This window comes from Synchiropus splendidus, chromosome 1 (assembly GCF_027744825.2).
Source record: "Synchiropus splendidus isolate RoL2022-P1 chromosome 1, RoL_Sspl_1.0, whole genome shotgun sequence".
In the NCBI taxonomy this organism is placed as follows: Eukaryota; Metazoa; Chordata; class Actinopteri; order Syngnathiformes; family Callionymidae; genus Synchiropus; species Synchiropus splendidus.
In genome coordinates, this window is record NC_071334.1 from 57,138,394 (window position 1) to 57,162,594 (window position 24,201).

Here is a 24,201-nt window from a genome sequence, read left to right on the forward strand (position 1 = left end):
ACCACTGATGTTAATGGTACTTATTTTCAAGCATCAATGAAATGCTTTGTTTGCCAATAATCACATGATTGTTGGGGAGCAATTCTAAAGGTGGGGTACGTGATCTTGGAAAAAGGATCTGAGCTTGCTACATTTAGCCCTGTTTTTTGTTGGAAGTGACAGGGAAGGACAATACAAGTAACATCCGACTTACAACCGGGATCGGTTCTGACCAACCGGTCGTAAGTCAGATTGGACATAAGTCGAATGCCATTCAAAATAGCCGACCAAGGGTTATAGGTACTGCTGTAGTAGTAGATGGCTATGAGAGAAGCTGAGATACTGTGCTGCCGTAACTGTCGTACGTGTTGCTGGGCTGCTACGTGCTGCGGTGCCAGACACTGAATTAAAAATAAATAAGCGTCTGTGGTCAGTACGGGTGGACGTAAGTCGAGCAGGTCCTAAGTTGGATGTTACTTGCATCAACAGGACGTGGAGAAGTTTGACAATCAGACTGTTTTTGTCTCGATTTTGCTCCCTCCCGACTCGGAATGGCAAACACACGATTATCATAAAGCTTATCCTTATGTGTTTAATGTGTATTTTTCGCTTGTTGTGACATTACTACTTTGTTTTATCACTTGTGAGGATGCAAGATTTTGGGTCTTGAGGACACACTTCAGGATGTGTGGTGAGGCAGAATCTTTTAGTGTGCACTGATGAGATTGTCAGCGTAAAGATACGATTAAATATAAATTTACCGTGACAGGAGCTCTTAGGTTGTTCGTGCAAAGACAGTAATAAGTAAAAATGACTAGTGCAAGCAGGTAGTCATCATACAGGTAAACATATAACAGTGGCAAACGTTTTGTCTTCATCTATCGGTACCGTATTTGGTGATTTCCAAACCATATTGCCTGCTGAAATGTCTTTTTTGTGACTCAGTTGGAAACTCCACGTAAATAGTTTACACTCTTTTGACCAATGACGATCCTTGCAGCGAGTCGCCTCTGAATGTAAACAACACAACCTTACATCTAGTCGTAAGTTTTTGCTTCCTACAGTACAAGGAAGCACTTCAGACTGATTTGCACTCAGCACTTCTCTGGATGTATATAAATATAATGAACAATATATATATATATATATATATATATATATATATATATATATATATATATATATATATATATATATATATATATTTGTGTGTGTGTGAGACATCTGTATGCAAATACAGGTGTCGGGACTGGATTGGAAGTGAAAAATGTTGGTGGATCCTAGTTTGGACCCGAGGAGAGGAAACATGTTGGAAATGCAAATTCTGGGCAAAGAAGAAGTCAACAAACAATGAGATCCATGGGTGTGATAAATATGAATATGATTCATGTGGAACTGCATGATGTGAAAGACTTTCAGTCACTTATGTTACGATCCATATCTTGGATCCATATATTTGCTGACGGTTGAGGTTAGCCACCTGTAGCTCATGTGCAAGACGTTTTAGACCATGGTGGGACACTTGTTCACTGGGTTGGAAAGAAGGTGAAATGGCTCTTTCAATAGCAAACCACTGCTAAAGTCTGATGACAATTGACATCTCCAGTAAATTTGATGGCTATCATATTTGGGGCACCTGCCTTACTGGGGTATTCTAATACTCCCTGGGCAGTCTGAAGTGGGCCATCTTCAAAACCCAGAATTAAAAACTTGCATCTCATTTCTTTTGATGTATAAGAGACAGCTGTAACCAGTGTTGGTTTGTTCACATACACTCAAACATCTGATGAGATGAGGAGCAAAAAATGAAAACAAGAAACTGGAGTTTTTAACACTTTGATTTCAAGAAAAAGTCGTGTACATGCCACTCAAACTTGGGTCCTCTCTGTTTGGGGTTTATATGCTCTCCCGAGTCTGTGTTCCCTCATGTGTTGCACTCAACTTTTCTCCCACAGTTCAAACACATGCAAAGGTTAAATGGTGACTTTATGCTGTCTGCAGGTGGGAGAGAGTGGTTGTTTGTCCATATGTGACCGGGGGTGGACTGGCAACCTCGAGAATGTCCCCCACCTTTTGTTTCACGTCGCTGGTGTGGCTCTAGCCCCTGTGATCACAGAACACCAGCACCTGGGTGGAACATTTGAACATCAAAGTTTTTTGAAATTGCGAATATAATTCTACTCATATAGAAATATCATCTTCATTAGATGAAAAAGATAATTTGGCTTCAAGACGCCATTCCCTTTACCAGACTGCTGTGGGTTCAGACACCTCAGTAAGTATTCACAGATGGACCCACGGTGGCAGACATTCGTGTCCCAACACCAAATGCTTTCCCACAACCTGAGAGCTTGCATGACTTTGACCTTACTTGGATGTGCTGGCATCAACTGGCAACATTTGGAATCATGAATCTCAAAGGAGTGCAATACTGTGTCTTTGTATTCGTGCTTATCCTTGGTGTACAGTCTTTCTTCTTCTCCCTCCTTCACCACACCTCGCTTCTCCCCTTCCTGCTTCCCAGTTAACTACTAGAACTGGGAACAAAAAAAGTTCTGTTTCCAATTAGAGAGGCGCAACACTGCAAACATGTCTGCTAAGATCCAACTATTGTCTCCTTCACGACTTTGGTCGGTCGCTTTTGGTTCAAAGCTCCCACATTCAGTACAGTAACACGCTTGATAGCTGAGCCACACAAATCTGGCATGACTCACCTGAGAGTCTAAAAGCTGTAATTTGATGACTGTCTGCCAAAATAAGGCACAAAGACAAAATTGTATGATCCAACAGGATTGCCATCATGTGTCATTGTCTGCTTTGTTTTAAATGTGTAGAATAACACGTTTAGTCGTGCCCACAGATATTGCATTATATCTGCCAAACCTTTCTTATGGATTCGTTTTCAAGCCTTCACAATAATATTTTTACTCTTGTAAACATAATAAACTGAGACTGCGACTGAGAAATGGACCTTCTTACATGAAGAAGATTGTTTGGATGGATGTTGTTGAGTGTGTGTGTGAGAGTTAACGTTAGGTGGTGGTGGTGGGGGGTGTATGTGTGTGACGTCAGAGGCAGACAAAGCGCCTCTCCTGCGCAGCGTGTGTGTCAAGTCAGTCTGACTCTGAGCTCGGTGCGCCAGCGCCAACAGACACGGACGCTCGCAGCATCAAGACTTTGACAAACGGCCAGTGAAACACACAGACGGAGGAGGGAAACTAACACTCTCACAAAAACAACCCTATCGCTTTGCGTTGGATATAAAATGAAAGGCTTACCTGGCTGCATTTTGGATTTGGAGTCTTCCATCATCACAGCGCTGCTGCTTTGACACCGGAGGTGCAGTTCCAAGGATTTCTTTGGCAGAAAAGTTTCCATCGGACGCGCGGGGTGACCAGAGGAGCAGCCAGGGAGGATAAACAAACCCCATCTCTCAGCTCGGATCGGCATAAGAGTGCGCTGTAAGTGTCTGTTGAATCAGCGCTTCACTGTGGAAAGTTTCGTTCGGCTTGTGTGCACATCTTTACATCATCAAAATATACCTGCCACGTCGGCTCCCACCGTTTGGTTACGAGCCAAAGTGATAGCAGAAGCAGATGCGTTTAGGCGGAGAACCACCTGAGTCCCTGTCAAACTGCAATGATCCGCAGAAACTTCAGGGGGTGAATCGAGTGGGAGTCGACGTTTGGCATCTGTCTTGATTTTCCACGCTCAATCGCAGTGAGGGAACATGCTTGGAATTTTCTCTCCTTCATTTGTGTGACTTACTGCTTCAATTTAAACACTCCACACAATTCAACTGAATGTGTTGTTTCCTTTAAATGGAGAGTCCCACCTTTCTGCTGAAAGACATGATGAAGTTCTATTTACATCACATCAAGTCAACTCACAACAGTTGCTCTTGTTTTGTCATCAGCTACTCATAAATCCGGAATATTGACTTAGCCACTCCACCAATTTCATTGTGTATCGGAAGTACAGAGCCATTAAAAACCCAATAGAAAACCCTCAAGAGAGTGCGGACCTCCATCAAGCTGCTCATTTCCACCCACGATCTCATTATTCCTACCTAATACTCTTGCTCTGCCTTCACTTCGTTCATAGTTGTTGGCCAGGATAGTGGGAAAGTATCATGTGACGACACTGTAAATGAATGAGTGTTGTGGAATGAAAGGTTTACCTTAACTGTTATTTCAACTTGCATGTTTGCTGCAGTGCATCTCGATTTATATTCTACCAAACAGCATTTCAGCCCCAAAGTCTTCCAGCATGCTTTCCGTTTTCCAAGGTTTTGAACTGGGGCTCAGACAACATCACACGAAGGGTGAAACCACAGTCTCCACACTGAAAGGTGACAGACAAGTACAGGAAGTTTAGGATAAAGCTCAGCTTTTTTTTGCTGAGATCTTCATTAGCCACCTCCAAAACTGAAGTCCAACTTCTTCAGTGAGCTCAAATCCAATCCAGATGCCTTGTGTAAACTCAGTGATATAGGATGTCCCCGGGGACGGCACTGACTGTGAGCCAGCATATTTGGAGCTGTGAGGTCTGGATAAGAATGTCCAACTTTTAAATGACTCCAATGAACTCAATGTGTATTTTAATTGTAATGTCCAAAATGCAAAGCCATGGTGGTATTTCGTTGCTTATTTCGCTTCTATGTGTGCATTCGTGTTGTGGTCCCTATAAACAGTCAACATAGAAAACCACAGCTAGAAAAGCCTCCAGACAGTAATGCAGTATTTCTCAAATACTCTTTATTTTCTAACGGACATATATACCTGTGTAGTTGTAGGACGTTTTTTGTGCGTATTCCTACTCAGACGTTCTAAATAATACATGCATGTACCACGAGCATGACCACATGTGTGTTCAACCATGACACTTTATGGGATAATACCACCCTGTCACTCTGTTTATGACACATCATCAGTTAAAATCTGAGATAGAGCTGTTTTCAGGCAGCGTCCAGTGGTTTCCGCAGTAACCATGAGGCCACTCGGGCATCACTGATGACTTTACGGCACTGAAAATGTGATGCTTTTGACAGATTGCTTGTTCTTACTAAAGACTTCCATGATCCTGGACTTGACAGAAGAGTTGAAACCTACCGAACATTCCCCCACAGCAAAGATTTACTATCGCTCACCGAAGAGTGTTTTAGGTTTCTGAACACAAACCCTGACATCCGTCAAAGAAAGAGGTCCTTGAAACATCTGTGTTGTGATTACTTAAAGTACGATTACTCCTCCCCCTCGTGTCTGATCCCACATTCCTCCCATTCCTCCTCCAAGGTCCAGATTGTTTCCACATCCATCCAGGTACCAGTGTAGCATTTGAGAGCTATTGTGGCACCTTTAATGCTTCAAAAACTGTGTAAAAGTGATTTCTTGAAAAGCAGAATCATCAAACTTTATTTTTAAATGCTCAACCATCAGAGCTGTGTTCTAATTCATGATTTAATTGAATTCTAAAATCCTAAAATCTAATATTTAGAAACACTTTTCATGCCTATATACAAAGAGCCTGTGAAATACTGTATGTGTGAGCTGTCACAGTCCGAAGAGTTTCATGATGTTAGAATTTTATTGACTACACAATAGATCAAATGTTTAAGATGAGTACACAGGACAGCTTTTTTTTATGTTCAATATCTATGACAAAAGTGAAAGTACACCAAATATCAACGGTATCATGAAACTCCCATGAGTTTCATTCACTCACTCTCTTACTGAACCCTTATAAACTGAAAACAACAGCAAAGCAACCACACGTGTTATTGAGTCACTCAAGCATCAACCACTGTGACTCTGCTTCAGACATGCTAATGCACCACAAAGCATCAGTTCCTTTGGTATAATATGACAGTCTCAAGTCTCTCCTGAAGACGGACATGAAGAAGTGAAACAGGAACAGAAAGGGAAAAAAAAAGTCTTGGGATACAATTGTTAAGTCCCACGTTACAGCAACAACATTCTGACTCTTTAGTATGTGTTTGGCTCTTGACATGCACCTGAATGGCTCGGGTGACATCCATGGCAGGCTTTACGTGAGGAGGGCCTGAACTACAAAACATGACAAGATGGACGCCCAGTTTTTCTCAGCAGGACGCACTAAATGTCCGATCATTACTACCAGTATAATGAGGCCATTATACCAGTAGGCACTCATAGCGTCATCACGTCGGTTTCGAAATAAATGTGATCGAAATACGCAGATACTCGACCCTTTTGCATAGCTTGGCCGCCACATTTGTTTACCCACCATAATCTCGCGGTTATCCACATCTCGCAAGTCGTCACACCCGTGGCTTGAGAGCGCAGTGTGATTGATGATAAGTTCCAAACTTTAAACAATCGTTCACAAAACAAAAAATACACTAGAACATCCTGCAGTCCTCCCACACCCCAGTGCCGTGCAGCGAGCTGTGCTGGGCGGCGGTGCAGTTCGCTGCACGGCACACTGCGCTTGCCGAGTGCGAGCAAAATAGGGATCAAAATTCATGTGGTTCTATTTATTTAACCAAGAGGCGAGCCTTCATGTATATTTTGTTTGAATGAATGAATGAATGTTTAAATGCGTGAAAGTTTGCAAAACGGATACACAGCTGATACAACTGTCGCTTATCTTTCATAAATATATAAAAAAGATGAACAAAACTGGAGACATTTCGCTCGTAGTAAGGGAAATAATCATTGTAAAATATGTTTTTTTCATAAAAACGTATTTTTGTGTTTCTGTAAATGAGAGCTGTCAATGTCAAATGTCTTTTTAAAGATGACCTCTCATGTGATCGAATGTATTAAAACAAAGTGGAAACATCAGCGGGAAAACACAACGCACATCGTGGAGGTGGACACGTCATGGTTTGCAGCATTTTTGTTCACGGAAAAATCCAGAAAGAACATATGAAGAGACGGATCGTGTGAGGATTCGTGAGAGATTTGCTTCTCGTGATTAAAAACTAGCGTTTTTATTGTTACCAATTCAGGAAATGTTTGAAGCCACAGTCAGATAATCACTATCGCTTCATCACTATCTGAAAAAATCGTCTTCGTACAGGCGAGTCTTGGTGAGCTCTCCATACTCCAGCAAGTGCTTGTTCTTGAAATGGCATGTGTTTGCAGACCTTACGTCATGGGACTCTATAAGTTCCACACAGACGTTTACTGTGGTTTTGGTCAATGGTTGATCGATCAGAGCATTGCTTGTGAAAACGTAACATTTATATCCAAATTTTTTTAAGTCACTACATTATGCCATTCATTTATTAATTTAAATGCGATCCCATTACCAGAATATGAATGTTTCAGTGCAACCAACCAGGTTCCATCTAAATAGCAACCAAGTAGAGGTGAAGTCTGGTGACTGTAAAAGAGAGACTCTTGCTTCAAATTGCACTGTGTTGGTCTCCAAATGTAATCATTGTAATTCAACGAATTCCTTGCTCTTTATTTGGATTGCGTCCCTTTAATTTATATGTGTGTACTAGTTCATTTCTTGCAGCCTTGTTACAGCTAACCAAAGTGTCATGAGTGTTGACATTTGAACTATGTTTATAAAACACAGTACACCTAGCAACTGTGTGTCTGAGTGTGCACTTGTGAAAGTCAAATAGCTTCATTCCTGGCTGTCTTAATTCAGGTCCTACTGTGAGTGTTGTCAGACCTTGCTCATGTTTAGACTTCCTTTCAACACATTTAATCTCTATAAACCATGTGGTACCCAAAGGTCCGGCACTATTATAAGTTCATTCAATATTGTGTCGCAGTTTAAGGTGAAATCACAGAAAGTGTGTGATCAGGACGTACTATCTGTTGTGTATCAATGAACTTAGAATTCAGGAATATATAGTCGTAAGTGGACAAGTGTAATGTTCTCAACAAGAGTCAGTCCTTGTACAAGATGTTTTATTTCGGACAGAACAACTGAGCAATGTCTGATGTAACCTTGTTTTGGTGATGTAATCGGTTAAAACTGTTTCCAATAGAATGATTTCATGAGATGATAATGGAACACACCCGACAAAACCTCTCACTTTTAGCCTTAACTTGATGTTCCTGTTCACGATTTTGCCATCCTGGCTTTTTTATCAATGTGTTCACTGGTGGACACTTTTCATCAGATTGTATAAAAATCATTCTGCTTTCAACTTTCTCGTGTGACTGTATTTCCAATCTTATAGTCAAATTTAACCATCTGTGGATACAGAGTTATCAATTTAATCTCATACTGCATATGCTTATTTGTGCTGAAAATACTTTTTGGATACTTTTTTCTGGTCTGTTTGAGTGTCGTACATGTATTTCTTGTGCCAGTCATTTACTCAAAAAAACCGACATGTGGAACAGATCAGAGGCGAAGGAACCTAAAACAAATAAGCCCATTTGTGAAATGAAAGGGTGAGTAAAACGCTGCTCCTCAGATAATAACCCATGGGCTGGATTTAGGCTGTCTCTCCCAAGTTATGATCGTGTTTCAAGACTAAATTCCAAAAAGTGACATTCAGGATTGATGTGTGGGTTGGTGACAAATTGATGCTCAAACCTGAAAAGCCATTTGTTTCCACCTCCATCTTAATTTCTGCCTCGTCTTGCTATAGTGTTACATTTTTTCACCTATATAACTTGATATATAACTTGGGCTGGGGAAAAAAACAAAAGTTAAATAAATCGCAAACTTCGTGACAATGTTAAAGATCAAGATTTCTTCTTCTTCTTCTTCTTCATGTTTATCCGTCACAACCTGTTCTGGCCCCTTGTTATTGCACAGCATTGTAATTGGAATTTTGACGCTACAATTGAATAGTGAAATTGTTCTCTGTTAAGGAAAACAACCACACTTCAGTGCCTTGTTTGATATCGACACCTCTGTATGAGGTATGGCTATTCTGCCTTTTGAGAACCTTGGCCTCAGATTCAGAGCTTCAGGCTGCAGTATCCTCCTCAAATGGTCTGGACCTATTCTGCTCCATGAGTAGTGTCTGCGAGTGCCGAAATGGAAGTGCTTAAGTGGTCGTCGGGTGTCATCCACGAACGAGCCATGAATCCCATCACGCCGGCTGTCACACATGACTCAACACCAACTCTCAATCCGGCCCTTGTACCCAGTCCACTGACTGCAGCAACTGTTGAGTGTGAGGTGGAGAGGAGAGAATGAAAGCCAGTGTGTATGAACGTCACAGAGAGTGTGTGTGTTTGTGTGATGCAGTGACTTTCAGAAAGCCTGCTGCTCTCTTCTCCGACGGGGGAAAAAGGGAACAATGGGCACGTTGTGTGGGGACTTGGCAATGAAGATGAGGGGAGGTGGAGGATAAGTGAGGTGAAGGGGAGATGAGAAGAAGGGCAGAAGAAATAGTAGGTGATGGGATTGGAAGACATGACAGGAGTGTAGACTGCAAGTGCAGACTAATAGCTGACTTGGGAGCAGAGGTCAGGAGAGAGTTAGAAAGTGTGGGAAAGTGTTGTGGTGGAACATGAACCCCAGTGAAGCAAGACAAGAAAAAAAACACCTATTGTGCGGGTGTTGTCAATCAGGCATTGGATTAGAAACACATCCAAGGTTAAATGCTCACTAGGCGAAACCGCAATAAACTTATTTGCCTCACTTCATGGTCGACAAAGTTATCATCCAAAACTTAACATTCCTGTGTAGCAAAAATAAAGACTGCTGGCGTTGGCAGTCACAGTACGTCGATGTGTATTCAAATGTAATAATATTGGGACCAGACAAAAATTTAAGGCAGCACTTCTGCTTATCATAGGATGCGGATTTAGCTTCGTGGTCATAGTCCGTTTTCAATATTCATTCAATAGAGTCAAATATTCTTCATCACTTCACTAACAGTTTTTGTTTGGTGTGGGTCTGATGTCTCACTATGCAAGTTATGTGTGTGTCTTTTGATGATCAAGTTTGTCTGGAATAGGGATGGGCGATATGGACAAAAAAAGTTATCAAGATAAATGTTGTAATTTCGCTGATAACAAAAATTATTACATATATATGTTATTATTATATTATATATCTTGAAACTGTATCATGATGAAACTGATTGGTGGAGTTTGTCTCCAACCTCATGATTTGCTTATGCTGAAATATACAGTTAGCTATGTGCAGAGATGAGAAATTCAGTGTTTCACGTCTCTGGTAGAACCCGCTGGTGTCTGACAGAGTGCTCTCCCAGTTTCATTTAGGGGTTATATTGAGCCGTCTGTCTGCTGTATCTCATGTCTCTTAACAGTTTACTTTAACTCTGAACCCGTCTGGACACATTTCCTGGATGTTATTGAAGAAATACTAGAAATAATGTGAATAAATGGTCATTTAGTCATATTCTATTCTCAAAATCATTATACAAACTGTCAGTCCTTTGTCTTGTGTAATGAAAAACCTTTTCACAATTCTCTCTCCTAAAATGGTTGTTCTTTACACTTTACACATACTTTCACCGTTTTAGAATTTGTTGATGGTCCCTAACTGACGCCAGGTTGTAGCATTAGCGCTGCCTGTGAGAGTGTGTCTACGATCAGTGAATCTTAACTGGGGATGTGAAGAGAACGCTGCCGCCAATATCGGAGAGATGGCTGGATGTCTGTCCAATATCCAACTATTTTCATCACGATGTTTCGCCGTGGCGCCAGTGCAGCGGGAGACCTGCATTTGTTGATGTGAACCAAGGCAGATGGCCACGGCAGGAAACCTATTCAGACCACATGATCTAATAAAACAAACACTGATCCAGAGACTCTGAGTCGACCCATGTCATTATCAAAGATTCCCTGCATTAAAAATGAGTTTAACACTAAGATCGTGAACCAAAGTCCACCACACTCTCCACAAGTGTCACACGGTGGCGGCGGCTGTAAAACGCCGGCGAGCTGGAGAGCGCTGTCACAGTCTGGTCATATTCACGTGTGCAAGTCCATCTGCTCCATGGTGAAATTTTGGTCTCCTGGCTGTGCCCTTGTTGCTTTAGACAGGACAGGATTGGGGACAGCTGCCTTGTTTTCTGGATTGTTAAGAATTTCTTCATCAAAAAATAGATGTCAGATGCTCAACACTTGTCAGTGGAACTAAACGCATCTCTGCCTGCTGCAGGAAGATTTAATCTGTAATATTTGCTGATGACTGGAATGTCCAAGACATCGCTGATGACTGGCATCTGTGAGAAAGATGGCACAGATGTGATGACTAGCATCTCTGAGAAAGATGGCACAGACTACTGGCGTGTTGTACCAGTTAATGCCTCTTAAGATAGAATCCACCCAAGTTTTGCGACAAGTTTCGACAGTTATTTTGGCCATTGAAAGACGCAAACCATTGTGTGCAACAGTATGCAATTCTGCTGCTATTTTTTTCCAATTTGCACAGGTTGAAGTTGGAATTGTAGATAAACAACTGGCAAAACATGATAAACTGTGTGGACTTTAATCTCGCGGCTTTTCTTATCTTAGTAAATGCTCCACTGCAACTCAAAAAATTTATGAGCTGTACATTGACCTCCTGAACCTTGGAGATTCACAGAAAATGACCCATATTTTAACATAATCTCATCACTATATATCTGTCTTTTCAATCTGCAAATGAGACTTGAACATGATGTGTTGTTACTGTGTGAGTGTAAATCTCGCTTCGCCTTATCACTCTGTGTTGTTCTTGCGAGCAGCTCAAAGGCTGGAATGGGGAATGAAACTGTTCTTATTTCTTCAAGGTTGGTGTTGATAGCATATGTGTCCTGGGATAGCACACTGACACAGCTGTGCTCATCGGCGCGTCCTCTTTTACGTTGCTCTCTTGATGCATTTGCAGTTATCTGTGATGAACAGTGTTAAATGGAAGTGTGTCTCTGTGTTCCCTGCTCTATTGATCATGCGTTTTAACCGGTTCAGACAGACAATCACCAGTGAACCATAAATTTACGCTAAATTCAAGAGGACGTTTTGCTTGTTTTATTTTTCTTTCAACCATAATTGGAACAATTGTTGTTGCTGATACAGACAGACAAGAAACAGTAGAGTTAATGTGTTAACACTAGGGCTGCGACTAATCCAATTTCTCGTTTCTCTTACTTTTCCAACTTAACTGGTGTTGTGTGGTCTGTTTCCCTCACCACGCCACTTTGTGCTTGAAGCTCAACCACCACGTATACCTTGCAAGTCATGAAGTAATAAGATTAAATCACATTCTAAGTGCTACATAAGTGAGGGATGTATGTATAAAATGCTGAGTAATGACCTCATTTCAGCTTGTGTATGGGTGGTCCCTTCCTGGACTTTCAGGCACTCTCACACAAAACACACTTTATTCTCTCTTTCTGCCAGACTTATCACACATTGCTAACAAGCATGAAGGGCGTGTGTTGAGCACCAAGACACACTGCCCATTTTGTTCTCTGCCTCTAACACCAGTGGTTTAGCACATTGTAGAATGCAGTCACACACTCCAACACACACGCTTCAATATGTCCCGCTCTTGTTCACGCTCTAAAATGCCTTCACAACTTAGTCATTGAAAGTCTTCCTGTAAAAAGTCTTTTCTCCTGGGTGTTAGAAAGCAGCAATCTTAAATCCCCCTGTTTTTCCCTGCCCTCTTTATTACTCAACCTTTAACAGGGCCGAACCCTGGCTGCTTCATGTGAACACTCATACAATGACAGGATCTCTCACTGCAGGCTCCAAGAGTCTGATGGAAGTGTTGGGAATGTGTACTGGAGACGGCCCTGACACTTCCTTCACTTTCTAGTACTGACTAACCGCTGCAGGCGTCTACTGCCCTCGTGGCGGCTAAGTCCAGATGCGTAACAGCCATAAACCACAGATGACAAGCAGACGACTCAGCGCTTTCATCTTGTACACTTGTTGTCAGTGAAGCTTCCTCATTAGGGCATTTATACAGACCTTTTCCAGACTCAGCTGTTCTTCTCTACTTGATTCTTGATTAAAAATACTTACGGAACATAAGAGAAAAGAAAGAACCTCAATAAATCACCGTCAAGGGATTAGTCACGTGGTGATCTTAAAAAAATAGCTTGTGGTTCCACTTGGATTAGAAAAAGTACTTGTTTTGCTTATACCTTGAAAACAACTCTTCCATTGACAATCAATTGTTTGTGTGTTAAAATCCCCCATGGGCCTCATGAAATGGGAATTGGCTTCCAGGCCTTGAGTTTGACAGGCGAACACTGCATTTGACACTGAACAGTACAGCAGAGATGGTGCTTCTCAACTGGACATTCATTCTCATGTTCCTGCGCAGCACTCATGCATGGAACAATGAGGAATAGAACTGTACACAAGTTCTATAACAGAGTGTTTGCACTTTCCATCTTCACAGTGATGTTTTCTATTTTGTTATACACACATCACACAACACAGCAAGCCCGTATGTAGACGGCAATCCTTTCTGACTGCATTCTCTATCATTGTGTTGTGTTACTCTAGGTTACTCTAAGGAATCGTCTTGACAGGGTCTGTGATGCTTTGCCGCCCTGGTAATGATAAAATCATCTTGGGATGTCTTCCTTTCGGTTACATGTAGAACAGATACAAAAAGTGTGATTCATTTGTTAACTATGGCTGTTGTGCGATTCATTGTGATCCAAAATTGTCATTTATTGACAGCCTTCATCTCTGCCTTGGTCGGCATTCAAGCCTCTTTAGACACCTCAATGTGAATGCAGCCCTATTAGAAGTTGTTGGTCATTGGTGAAAAGTCATTGGTGAAGCCCACTTGATGACACTGCTGCCCTCCACACCAACTGTTTCCAAATGGTGGGAGGTCCCAGTAGCTAATACCTTTCTTCATAATGCGGCTGGTGCCAATGAACACATATGCCAACCCTATTTTTGTTTTTGGAAGCTGTTGAACTGCCTCAGAAAATCCAGAAGGCAGGTGTAGATAATGCGTGATTTAGTTTAGTGAGCGGCTCCTCCGGCTGTGAAGAGAAACACGCCAAAGGTCACATCAATAATCTGTCTTATCACCCCGTGTAGTAGTCTGAGGTCTTGCTTCCTGTCAGATGTGAGAAAGACTAATCAGTGTCTATCCAGGGCTTCTTATCCAGGATTATTACACGGGCCATTGAAAGCATTATTTTTACATGTGTGTTTGTTTGTGAGAGTTCACTGGAAGTCATGTTGCTCCTGCTGTAGCTGTCCGAGCTGCTCCAAACAGGAAGCCCCATTAAACTCCACCAGATGGAGAAAACATGCTTAAGCTTCATGTCACACTGGGTTTTATTCACTAAGTCTTATGTGCAGACAAACAGACTTAAATTCAAGCACCTCCAGCAGCACACAAATACGAGTATCTAAACGCTGCTCGACACAATAAGACTTCTGTTCTTTTGCTCAACGTAAGCTGCAGACCCTGTTTCGGGAAATGTGCTCTCATACAAACCCAAGCAATCAGGTTCAGTCGAAGGGGATTTATCACTCTATGTTATGGGAAAGGGCTTAAGATCACATGTTTCTTCAAGCAGATCTTGGTTTTGAATGTTATGAAAGACACTTCAAACTGAAGCTCACATAACAAGTGCATAGTTTAAATTCATGTTTCAATTTATCTATATATAAAATTAAAAATACACAATAAAACTTTAAATTATATATATATATATATATATATATATATATATATATATATATATATATATATATATATATATATATATATATAAATAAAAGTATAATTTTGCCAGTTTTCAAACAACACTGGTCAAGTAGGCTGTAAATTTTTGGGTTTAGTTGCGGGTCATCATCTCTCTGCTTCAGTCTGCATCTTACATAGAAACACATTTCAGTCGTGCTAGTGAGATAAAGGCTACTGGCTGTAGGAAATGTCTCAAAGCGTGCGAGCCAAACAAGCCTAAAAACAAGCTTAACATCAGCATAAGGTCATGAGTAAGGGTAGCTTTATCCAACCTGTTGAGTTTCAATATTTTGGACAATCTTAAGTTAAACTTTCTTTGCTCCACAGGAGTCCCTCGGCCACTATGGATGAGGAACAGTGCTACTACAATGAGACCATTGCCTTCTTCTACAACCGCAGTGGCAAGTACCTGGCCACCGACTGGAACACCGTCAGCAGGCTGGTCATGGGCCTCGGCATCACCGTGTGCATCTTCATCATGCTGGCCAACCTCCTGGTGATGATTGCCATCTATGTCAATCGGAGGTTCCACTTCCCCATCTACTACCTGATGGCTAACCTGGCAGCTGCTGACTTTTTTGCGGGACTGGCCTACTTCTACTTGATGTTCAACACGGGGCCCAACACGCGGCGCTTGACCGTTTCCACCTGGCTGTTACGCCAGGGTTTGATCGACACAAGCCTGACAGCGTCCGTGGCCAACCTGCTGGCCATCGCCATTGAGCGCCACATCACCGTATTCCGCATGCAGCTGCACACTCGCATGAGCAATCGGCGAGTGGTGGTGGTGATTGTCATCATCTGGACTATGTCGATTGTCATGGGGGCAATTCCCAGTGTTGGCTGGAACTGTATCTGCAGCATTGAGACGTGTTCCAACATGGCGCCGCTGTACAGCAACTCCTACCTGATCTTTTGGGCCGTTTTCAACCTTGTGACCTTTGTCGTCATGGTGACGCTGTACGCTCACATATTCGTTTATGTGCGCCAAAGGACCATGAGAATGTCCAGACATAGCTCTGGACCGCGACGGAACCGGGATACCATGATGTCTCTGCTCAAAACTGTTGCAATTGTTCTAGGTAAGATTTCCTTCAAATTCCACCTCCTCCACCTACTTACACGTTTAGCTGAAGATCAAACTACCACAGGCACAGTCACATCTCTTAACTTTAATTTGGCACTCAAGAAGTTCAAATCTAATGCACAACAGTCCTTCTCCCACTGAGCACATTGCCCAACACATGGATTTTGTGAGAGTGATACACAGGAAGTGAGACCCTGATTCGACATCAGTGTACCAGGCTGTTTTCAAAGAGGCAGTACTACAACAATTCGTTCCTAAACGTACAAGAACAGCTGAAGAAAGGCTCAGCGATAGTTCAAACATCTCCATAGACCAGAGATGTCATGGCCAAACCTTTAAAGTGACTGAACTGTCCATTATTGTTACTCCTTTAACAGAAAATATGAACCTGATTTTATGTTTTAATTCAACCCATTCTCACTCCCAAGGATTCAAATAGTGACTATCTTCAAGTGACTCTAGTGTTTTGTGTTAACGCTGAAGTCTACTTTTATGCGTAGGTGTTTCAATGGCGTAAGAAAATGTCTTTTCCCGTGTGATGTCCCAAGCAGGGGGGTTGGGACACACGGAGTAGAAAATGGGAAACTCTCTTCTTCAAATATCACTTTCTGTGTATGGCTCATTATGTGTCTCCTCCTTGCTGATGCTGCAGAAAAAGTCTGAAATGCCCAGTTGTCTGGGGAGGTGAGTATACCATGTGACACATTTTAATTTGTAGAGGAAAAGGAGCGCCATCCCATTGCTAACCCTAGTCCAAGCCTCCAGCGTTCTTCTACGTGGTGTGAGGACGTGCTGCGGAACATGTGCCTCAACTGAAAACGAATCCCTCAGTGTGCAAAGATGAAGGCTAATGCAAAAGTCACTTAAAGAGAGTCGGCATTTGATGAGAAAGAATGTGTTTATACACTGGACTTTATAATGCAAACAATACTGTCCCTGAAGCACGAATATGTTTTTCATCAACTTCCTTTCCTTCCATATCATTTTCGAAAACGGGTCTATTACCATGTGTCTCTTGACCTTGAAAATGAGTTAGCTTAGCATAAACCATGGCATCTTCATCAGTCACAATATATCCATGACTCTGCATTGACTTTCATTTTGAGTCAACCTCTCTATGGGCCGCATAATATGGCAAACCATATTTGGCCCCCAGCTCTTGAGTGTGACCGCTATTCATACTCCACATTCCACAAATATTCTGGATTTTAAATGTTATCAGAGTCAGTTTGGCCTCTTGTCTAGGATCTGGGAATAAAGAAGAATGGCAAAGTAATCGAATAAAGTACAGTGGTACCTCGGTTCTCAACCACAATCCGTTCCAGAAGGCCGCTCAAGAAGCAAATTGTTTGTAATCTGAATTGATTTTTCCCATTACAATGAATGGAAAAAGAACTAATGCGTTCCAAGCCTTAAAATAGGCTTTTGTAGGAGTGAATGTAGAGTGTCTGCTGCAGGTGCGCTGTTCCTCTATGTGTGTGGCCGCTGCATGTGGGAAGGGTTGCCGAGTGAGTGAGGTCTCTCCAGAAGTGAAGAGGTGCCCGGTGCGTGTCCAGCTCTGAATGTGCGCTTCTGTGCAGTTTGGCTGTGACAAACTCATAAACCAAGTAACGCTCTGTCCCAGACTCGCCTCATCCCTGTCCCAGCTCCAGCCGACAACAGGACATCAAACCCTGGAGTGTGCGCTCCAGACTTGGAGGTGTCGACCACCCCCCCGTGACACTCTACCACGGTCCAGTGCGGAGACAGGAAAGGTTTTACACCTCAATATGAAGAAAAAACAGTCAGTAAATGTAGCTAACAGGACACGTCTGCATACAGAGGCTGCGTTATACACAATAACAAAGCGCGCCGCGCATGTTATGTTTTTTCCGGCTTTTCACGGGGCGTTCAAGTTCTGGATTTTCGTTCAAAATCCGAAGCAAAAAAATCTCAAAATTTTTGTTCGAATTCTGATTTGTTCAAATTCCGGGACGTTTGAAAACCGAGGAACCACTGTAGTCCTTTAAAGAAAGAATCCCAACCATCAATTCTTCTACTGTTACCTGTTAGCCATGACCCTAGCTGGGCTGTCACTGTTTTTCACGATGATTTTGTGCCTGTAATCGTTTCAATTGCTGCTGCTTTATGAAACAGCACCTGCTTAATAATGGCTGACAGTTTTACGCCTCAATCTATTCTCCCTCATCTCCAGGCTTCAGTTGTGCAGCAAACAGTCATAAAATAACCTTGCGCAGTGACAAGTGTGTTTCTGTGCGAATTGTGGGAAAATGGTGTGCTGCAGCTTAGAAGCAGGATGTGTTGATCTCATCACATAAACATCTCATCCTTCTGTTTCTGTTGTCTTTGCTTTAGCGTCGACTCAAATTTGTGTGGTGTTTTCTATCATCTGTTTGATCTCATGAAGACGTAGCTCGCGCAGCTGGTTTTTGATTTACCCGCACAAACATTTCCATGACTCTTCAAGGACGTTTCGTGCAGATCTTGAAAAACTAAACGGAGAGGTGTGTGACTGAATTGCCATCAGTGACGGTTCGAATGCATTTCATCCAGTAAAATGAGTTCTATAAAAATAGTTGCAGGCAGACAGACTTGGAAACACATGCTTCGACCTTCAAAATTGATGAAAGGATGAAACATTTCGTTTAAGGAGGAGGATGATCATATGTTTGGAGTCACTTTGTATGCTATTTTCATGCTTTTCTATCAGCTGGATCTATATCAACCAACGCAGTTGAAAAGTTTCCTTCTGGTGTTTGTTGTTTTCATTGAAATTGCACTATACAGGTGTTAAAGGGGAATGATTATTGAGCTGTGTTCCTAATACTAGACTAGATAGTGAACTTGTCCATCCCATCTGTTGAGCAGATGATAATCATGGCTGCTTCCCTGCTGCCTGTTGTCCCCTTAGTTAAGTCTGTTCCGGACTCTGTGAAGTTGCGCTGTGGCTGATCTCTCCTCAGGAGGACAGACTGAAGTGGAAAAACAAGCCAGTGATGTGCACTTGAAAATCCAGCGCAGCTGCTTGATTCAAAGAAGCTGTTGATGTTCTGAACCAACAAGAGCACAAAAACAAGTCTCCACAGACATTATTCATGAGTTCGTTGAAGAATCACACATGGTAATGAAGTCCAGTCCGCGTTGTAATGACTGTAGATGGTTTAGTTAAAGAAACAGATGAGAAGTAAACAAGGGGAAAAAATGTCACATGAGGCGGGATCACTGTCACGGTGACGTGAAGGACAGTTCCCGTGATGCTCTGTAGCCCAGTCAGCCAATCACAGAGCTGTTTCAGGACCTGAAACGTTTGTTCGCAGCTGGAACCAACCAGCGTTCATTCAAGCACATGAGCCGTGACATCATCGGTGGGTGTGTTTAGTTTTAATAATTTCTGTAATACACAACTTCGTAGTACAGTTCGTGACTCTGCGTCTGTGTTTTAACAAATAACTCATAATGTTCGTATCACATTTGAATAAATCTTTTTGTAAACTGTAAGAATGGAACAGCGAACATATTGATGATAATTTTATTGAATATTTTTTCATCTAGATTTTAAATTTTGAAAGAATCGACATTTAATAGAATGACTTGTATTGAGTGCTGGTCAGGCACACAGCTCCATTGAGACCTGGCCAAAAGAAAGACGGGAAAACTTCACTTTACAAAACTGCTACGATTGAGTTTTGTAAAGTCAAATGAAATCCAACTTCTGTCGACTTTGGTCACCAAGTGTGTCGTCTGTGTTTGTTCGCCATTGTTTTAGGGTTGAAAGATGAGAGCATTCGCAACTGTAGAATGTGCTAAGCTAACTCTAGTGGTGGCCTAACAACTGGCACTCTGGGCTTTACCCCCCACTGCCTGGGTCCGTATCAAGGTCAGAGAACTTGTTCCAAAACAACTTTTGTCAGATTTGCTTTCCCTCAAACACTATTGTTAAAGTTGCTTCGGGGACATTTTAACCGTCTCACCTCTAACATCACTGTCTCCATTGCTCCAAGTCGCTCTGACAAGTCCTGGCACAAGTGCACTGACCATCACTGGAGATTGGAAACTATGACTTGGACAGTGTTCTTGGACAAACAGTGAACTTGACCCAACTGGCAGATTTGGACTCCACAGTAGTATTTGGCAGCTGTGGAATCTAGAGTGCTGCTTGTACAAATACCCTTCGTCACTCATCAGCGCCATTAAATTAACCATGGCCCTTGATCAACACGTGTTTGTGTCAGGTGCTGGCTATGAGCTCGGCTTCTGTCAATGATTTGATTATCTCGAATCCCTTGTGGTCGTGTACAGTTACATCATCAGACAGTATGGAGCGCCAACACATACCATCGTGGAAGCACAGATGCCACGGTACTGACCCTCCCTTGTCTCCGGAAACTCAGTGTCGAACTATTCAAGTGTATTCCAAAGAAGCTGTTGCACACATTCTATAATGAGTCACAGCCAAGACCCTGTGATGCCGGGGGTAGAAATATATCACCTGCTTTGACTATGTGCAACAGGATGCAGCAGATCACAGCAAAGGCCTTGTTCTGAGACTCAGAGGGATCTGTTTACAGTGTGTAGTGTGCATACTCTCAGCATCTGTCTACTTTTCTGTATCTATCTGCTAAATGCATTGTGGTATAATGCTGAAATGTACAGTGACCTCTTTGGCTGCTGAAGTCGACTGACAAAGATGCTCCAAAACACTCCAAGATAGAACTGATAGGGAATGTGATGGTGAATATTTACTGAAGAAAGGTCACAGTAATGTAACAGTGAATGTTTCCGTGCAACGATTAGTCATGGGGGATATGATACTGTTGAGTCAGACATGAGTCATGCTATCTAGGAAGAGTCAGTTGTAAGGAAGTGCACTCAGGAATGTTACAACATCATGACTGAAAAATGTTGAGGCATGTGGAGTTGATCAGGGTGATGTCATGAATAGTGCAGGTAAGAGAGGCTTCTGAGAGAAACTAGACAAAGATGTGTTTTGTTATCTCTGCAAACAATTTTCGTGCAGTTCAGCTGCGATGGTATTTTAGCATCTTGAAGATAAAATGGTACTGAATTCTGCTACCCATTGACCTGCTTCAATGTCTCTCTTTCTCCCATCCAACAAAATACTCACACCTATTGAAATTCTCAGAAAAGGTTATTCCTTAGTTGGATACTCCTGATATGGGATGGGCAATAAGGACAAAAAAATGACCGCAGCAGTTGTTGACATTATGGCGATGACAATAAAACTCGCGCTAAATGCGTAATGTCATTTTATTTGACACGCTATATTCCGTCTTGAAAGTCTAGCTATGATGAAAGCAACCAGTCACTGACTGGTGGTTACTCTGTTCCCTGCCTATTCCAGTTTGACGTTGCCTGTAGAACGCCATTGCCTCACAGACTGTTAGTTTTATCTCGGGGTTGAATTGTGGTAACTTTGAGGCGGCTAGTGAAAGATGTGGTGGAGATGTTGTGTTACTGCTTTAAGTCAGATCAACATTCTATTGTTATGACGTGACCATTATTTGGGAGAATGTCATTAAGGCGGGCTGTTGTTTGTTTTGCTGAGGCGGCAGCATTGCGGGAATCCCAGCATACATTGAAGTCAGAAAACCTATATGGATTACTTGAGCTAACAAAACCAACCAAACCCAGTACATACAGTCTGTAAATAAAAATGTGCTGAAAACGACTATCATGAACTGAAATCCCCCAAACTCTCCATAAGTACACACCGTGGATCTGGGGACTGGGACACTCCACCGTGGCCGTGTCATACTCGTGTATACGAATTGGGAAGCAGTGTGTAACATGCAAGTTTTATGCTGCAAGTGCACTGCTCCCTTGTGTTTATCAAACTTATCCTGAGGTGTTCAGTCTCAGGTGGAGATGATTATTTTCTGTGTGAAGTGATCATCAATTCAACTCGTGATATTTTTTCCATTCTTATTACAGGTATTTAGTTCAGAAAGGTGATCTTAGCTACTCTGCACATTGCATGAACATATTTACTGTTGAACAAATTTTACTGCTCTCCATCTTAACTACATCCCTCAAAAAAAAAAAAAAAGAAATGCATGTCATTTGCTTGTCTTAATTTATCCTCGTCGCGGCTCACACTATTAGCACTTTCAAGAAAAATGCCATGCTGCCGGCTGTGTATTTTTACACATCTGTTATTAGAAAATAGTAATATAATATTACATGCAAAGAGGTCGGCATGATTATAGAGGTCGGCATGAGCCATCCTAAAACACTCATTTTTTTTTAACACAGCAAGTCCTAAAATTAAGTACCTTTGTATTGGTAAGAAGAAATGCCTTTTTAATTACCATTCAAGAGAAAAAAAAACATGCTGTTTGGATGCTAGCAATACCATTAGCACTTTTTCCGAGCCTTTATTTCCATGACTGGCAGCTGCCAACAAATATCCTGGTGACAGCGGAGTCATTCCTCAGCTAGCAAAACATGCAGAACATACCGCATGCGCAATATTGGCACGTGTTTGTGTTCTTTTGCTGTAATTTTCACTGACTGACGCTGAAACCACATTGCAAAATAAATAAATAAATAAAGCCTCCATGTCTGGAGACAGACTCTCTAAACAAACCCACAAAGACAATTGTGTTCTGAGGAGAAATCCGACACGACAGCCATTAGAGCAAAGTGACACGTCATCGTTCTCAATCAGGGGTTAAGTGAAAAGGCCATCGTCATATTCTCATATTGATGTGGTTCTTAATCAACAACAGAAAGTGAGTTTCTCGGGAAAAAGAAAACCTCACATCCTGTTCTTTCTCAACATCTTTGAAATGTTTTCACGTCAGGTTTTTCAAGCTCCTCCCTCTGCATGTGTGCCACGTGCAGTTACCAGAGTGAGTGGCCGCCAGTGTTTGCGTCTCCATATGTGAGTGTTTATGTGTCCGCCCTTGTGTGTGTTTGTGAGTGTGCTTTGTAGGAGGGTCACTGCTGCGGCCTGTTCTTCATTATTCCCTCATAAGTGTTCCCATATTCTCCAGTTCCATCACATGAGCGTGTACGAAGAACCACTGATGCAATACACGTGCAGGTATTGAAGTCAGACTGAAAATATTAACTGGAAATCTTTAATTGTAAATGTTGAGATCTTACAGCTGAACATAGTAAGTTGTGACTGACAAAGAGCAGTGTTTAAGGACGGTTAACATAACAAAAGGTGTACTACAACACTTGACTGACATGACTGTTTCCTTTTGTTTTAACAGGGATTAAGTGCAAAGTGAAGTGAAAAGTGTCAAGAGAAAAGGCAAACTTTACAATTTTGAACAGCATAAACCAAAGTGCAATATCCGGTTATTGAACCTGATTCTTGTGGAATATTTTACTTTTTTGTCTATGTTCATCTTCTACAAATTCCTATCGCAGAATATTAGCCAGGAAAAGACTTCTTGTCAGCCTCATTTTGCTTGCACTGCGTTACAGTTAACACAGTTCTATGTTTTGGGGAGTTTACAGACAAATCTTTAACATCCATTCACTGAGATTGGATCATAACAGTAATAGCTCTTTTGAGCGTTTTCATTTTGCTTTTTCAGTACTGCAGTACCTACCATTAAACAATGAGGCGAACCTTGATGGTATACGAGTGTCAATATTCCCTCTATGACATAAACGCTCACTGTAAAACAGTGTAAATAGTAAACAGAATATCAGTTCGTGCTGATGTGTTAATGTCCCACTGGAACACAAGAGAAACATTTGTCTCTCAAGTAATAACAAACTATGTTAATCTTTATTAGAAAAAGAAGTGAATATAAAAAGCATCCAGTGTGTACCAAGCACCCATATTGTGATTTTTTCCCCCCCAATATTATTGCCTTATGTTTATTTTATCTCTATAATCTGATACTTCTCTCAGCATTAATGGGACAGCAGGTGGCACTGGTGTTCCTGAACTCGCACAGATAATACAAAGCTCTCTCTCCTGTCACTGTCAACATTTTTTTGAAATTTCATAGAAATAAATCCATGTGTTTTTTTAATTTTTAGAGAGCTAGAATGACAGTATATACAGTATATAACCTCCTTGGTGGAGCAAAATTAATTTCATGTACAGGTACAAATTGGTGTTGATCAATAGAGGCAGTAATGTCTCAGAATGGCTGATTGGTGAGACTCCAATATAAATTGGTGCAGCATGTTATTGGAGCCATCATTTCCGTGGAGCAGCATGAGTTGTGGCAAAGGTCACTGCTTCCCTCCGCCTGGTGCTTGTATCATAATAGATAGTCTGAAGCAATCTTTTTCATGTGGCTCTGTGTTTGTGTAATATTTTGCTGAGTATTATCCTGTTCAGAGACAAATAGTTCACATAGTTTTTTGGGCTGGCCTCTGAGCCATTTGAGAAATTTATCTTGCTCTGGAGAGTCTGCCTGCATAGCTGGGAAGTGAGGTCAAGCCCGCAGCTGCCGCCCGCAGAAGACTAACAGATAACAGACCGGCCTGTCAAT

General features: G+C 41.8%; 1 protein-coding gene across 1 annotated transcript in view; it reads left to right on the top strand.

Moving 5' to 3' along the window:
• The first annotated feature begins 3,107 nt into the window (after positions 1 to 3,107).
• lpar1 (lysophosphatidic acid receptor 1) overlaps positions 3,108 to 24,201 on the top strand; it is a 28,329-nt gene continuing 7,235 nt past the window's right edge. Inside the window, exons 1-2 of the mRNA XM_053853497.1 lie at positions 3,108 to 3,440; positions 14,956 to 15,710. Of these exons, the coding sequence (XP_053709472.1) occupies positions 14,972 to 15,710 (739 nt within the window). The 5' untranslated portion in view covers positions 3,108 to 3,440; positions 14,956 to 14,971. The remainder of the gene's footprint in view (positions 3,441 to 14,955; positions 15,711 to 24,201) is intronic.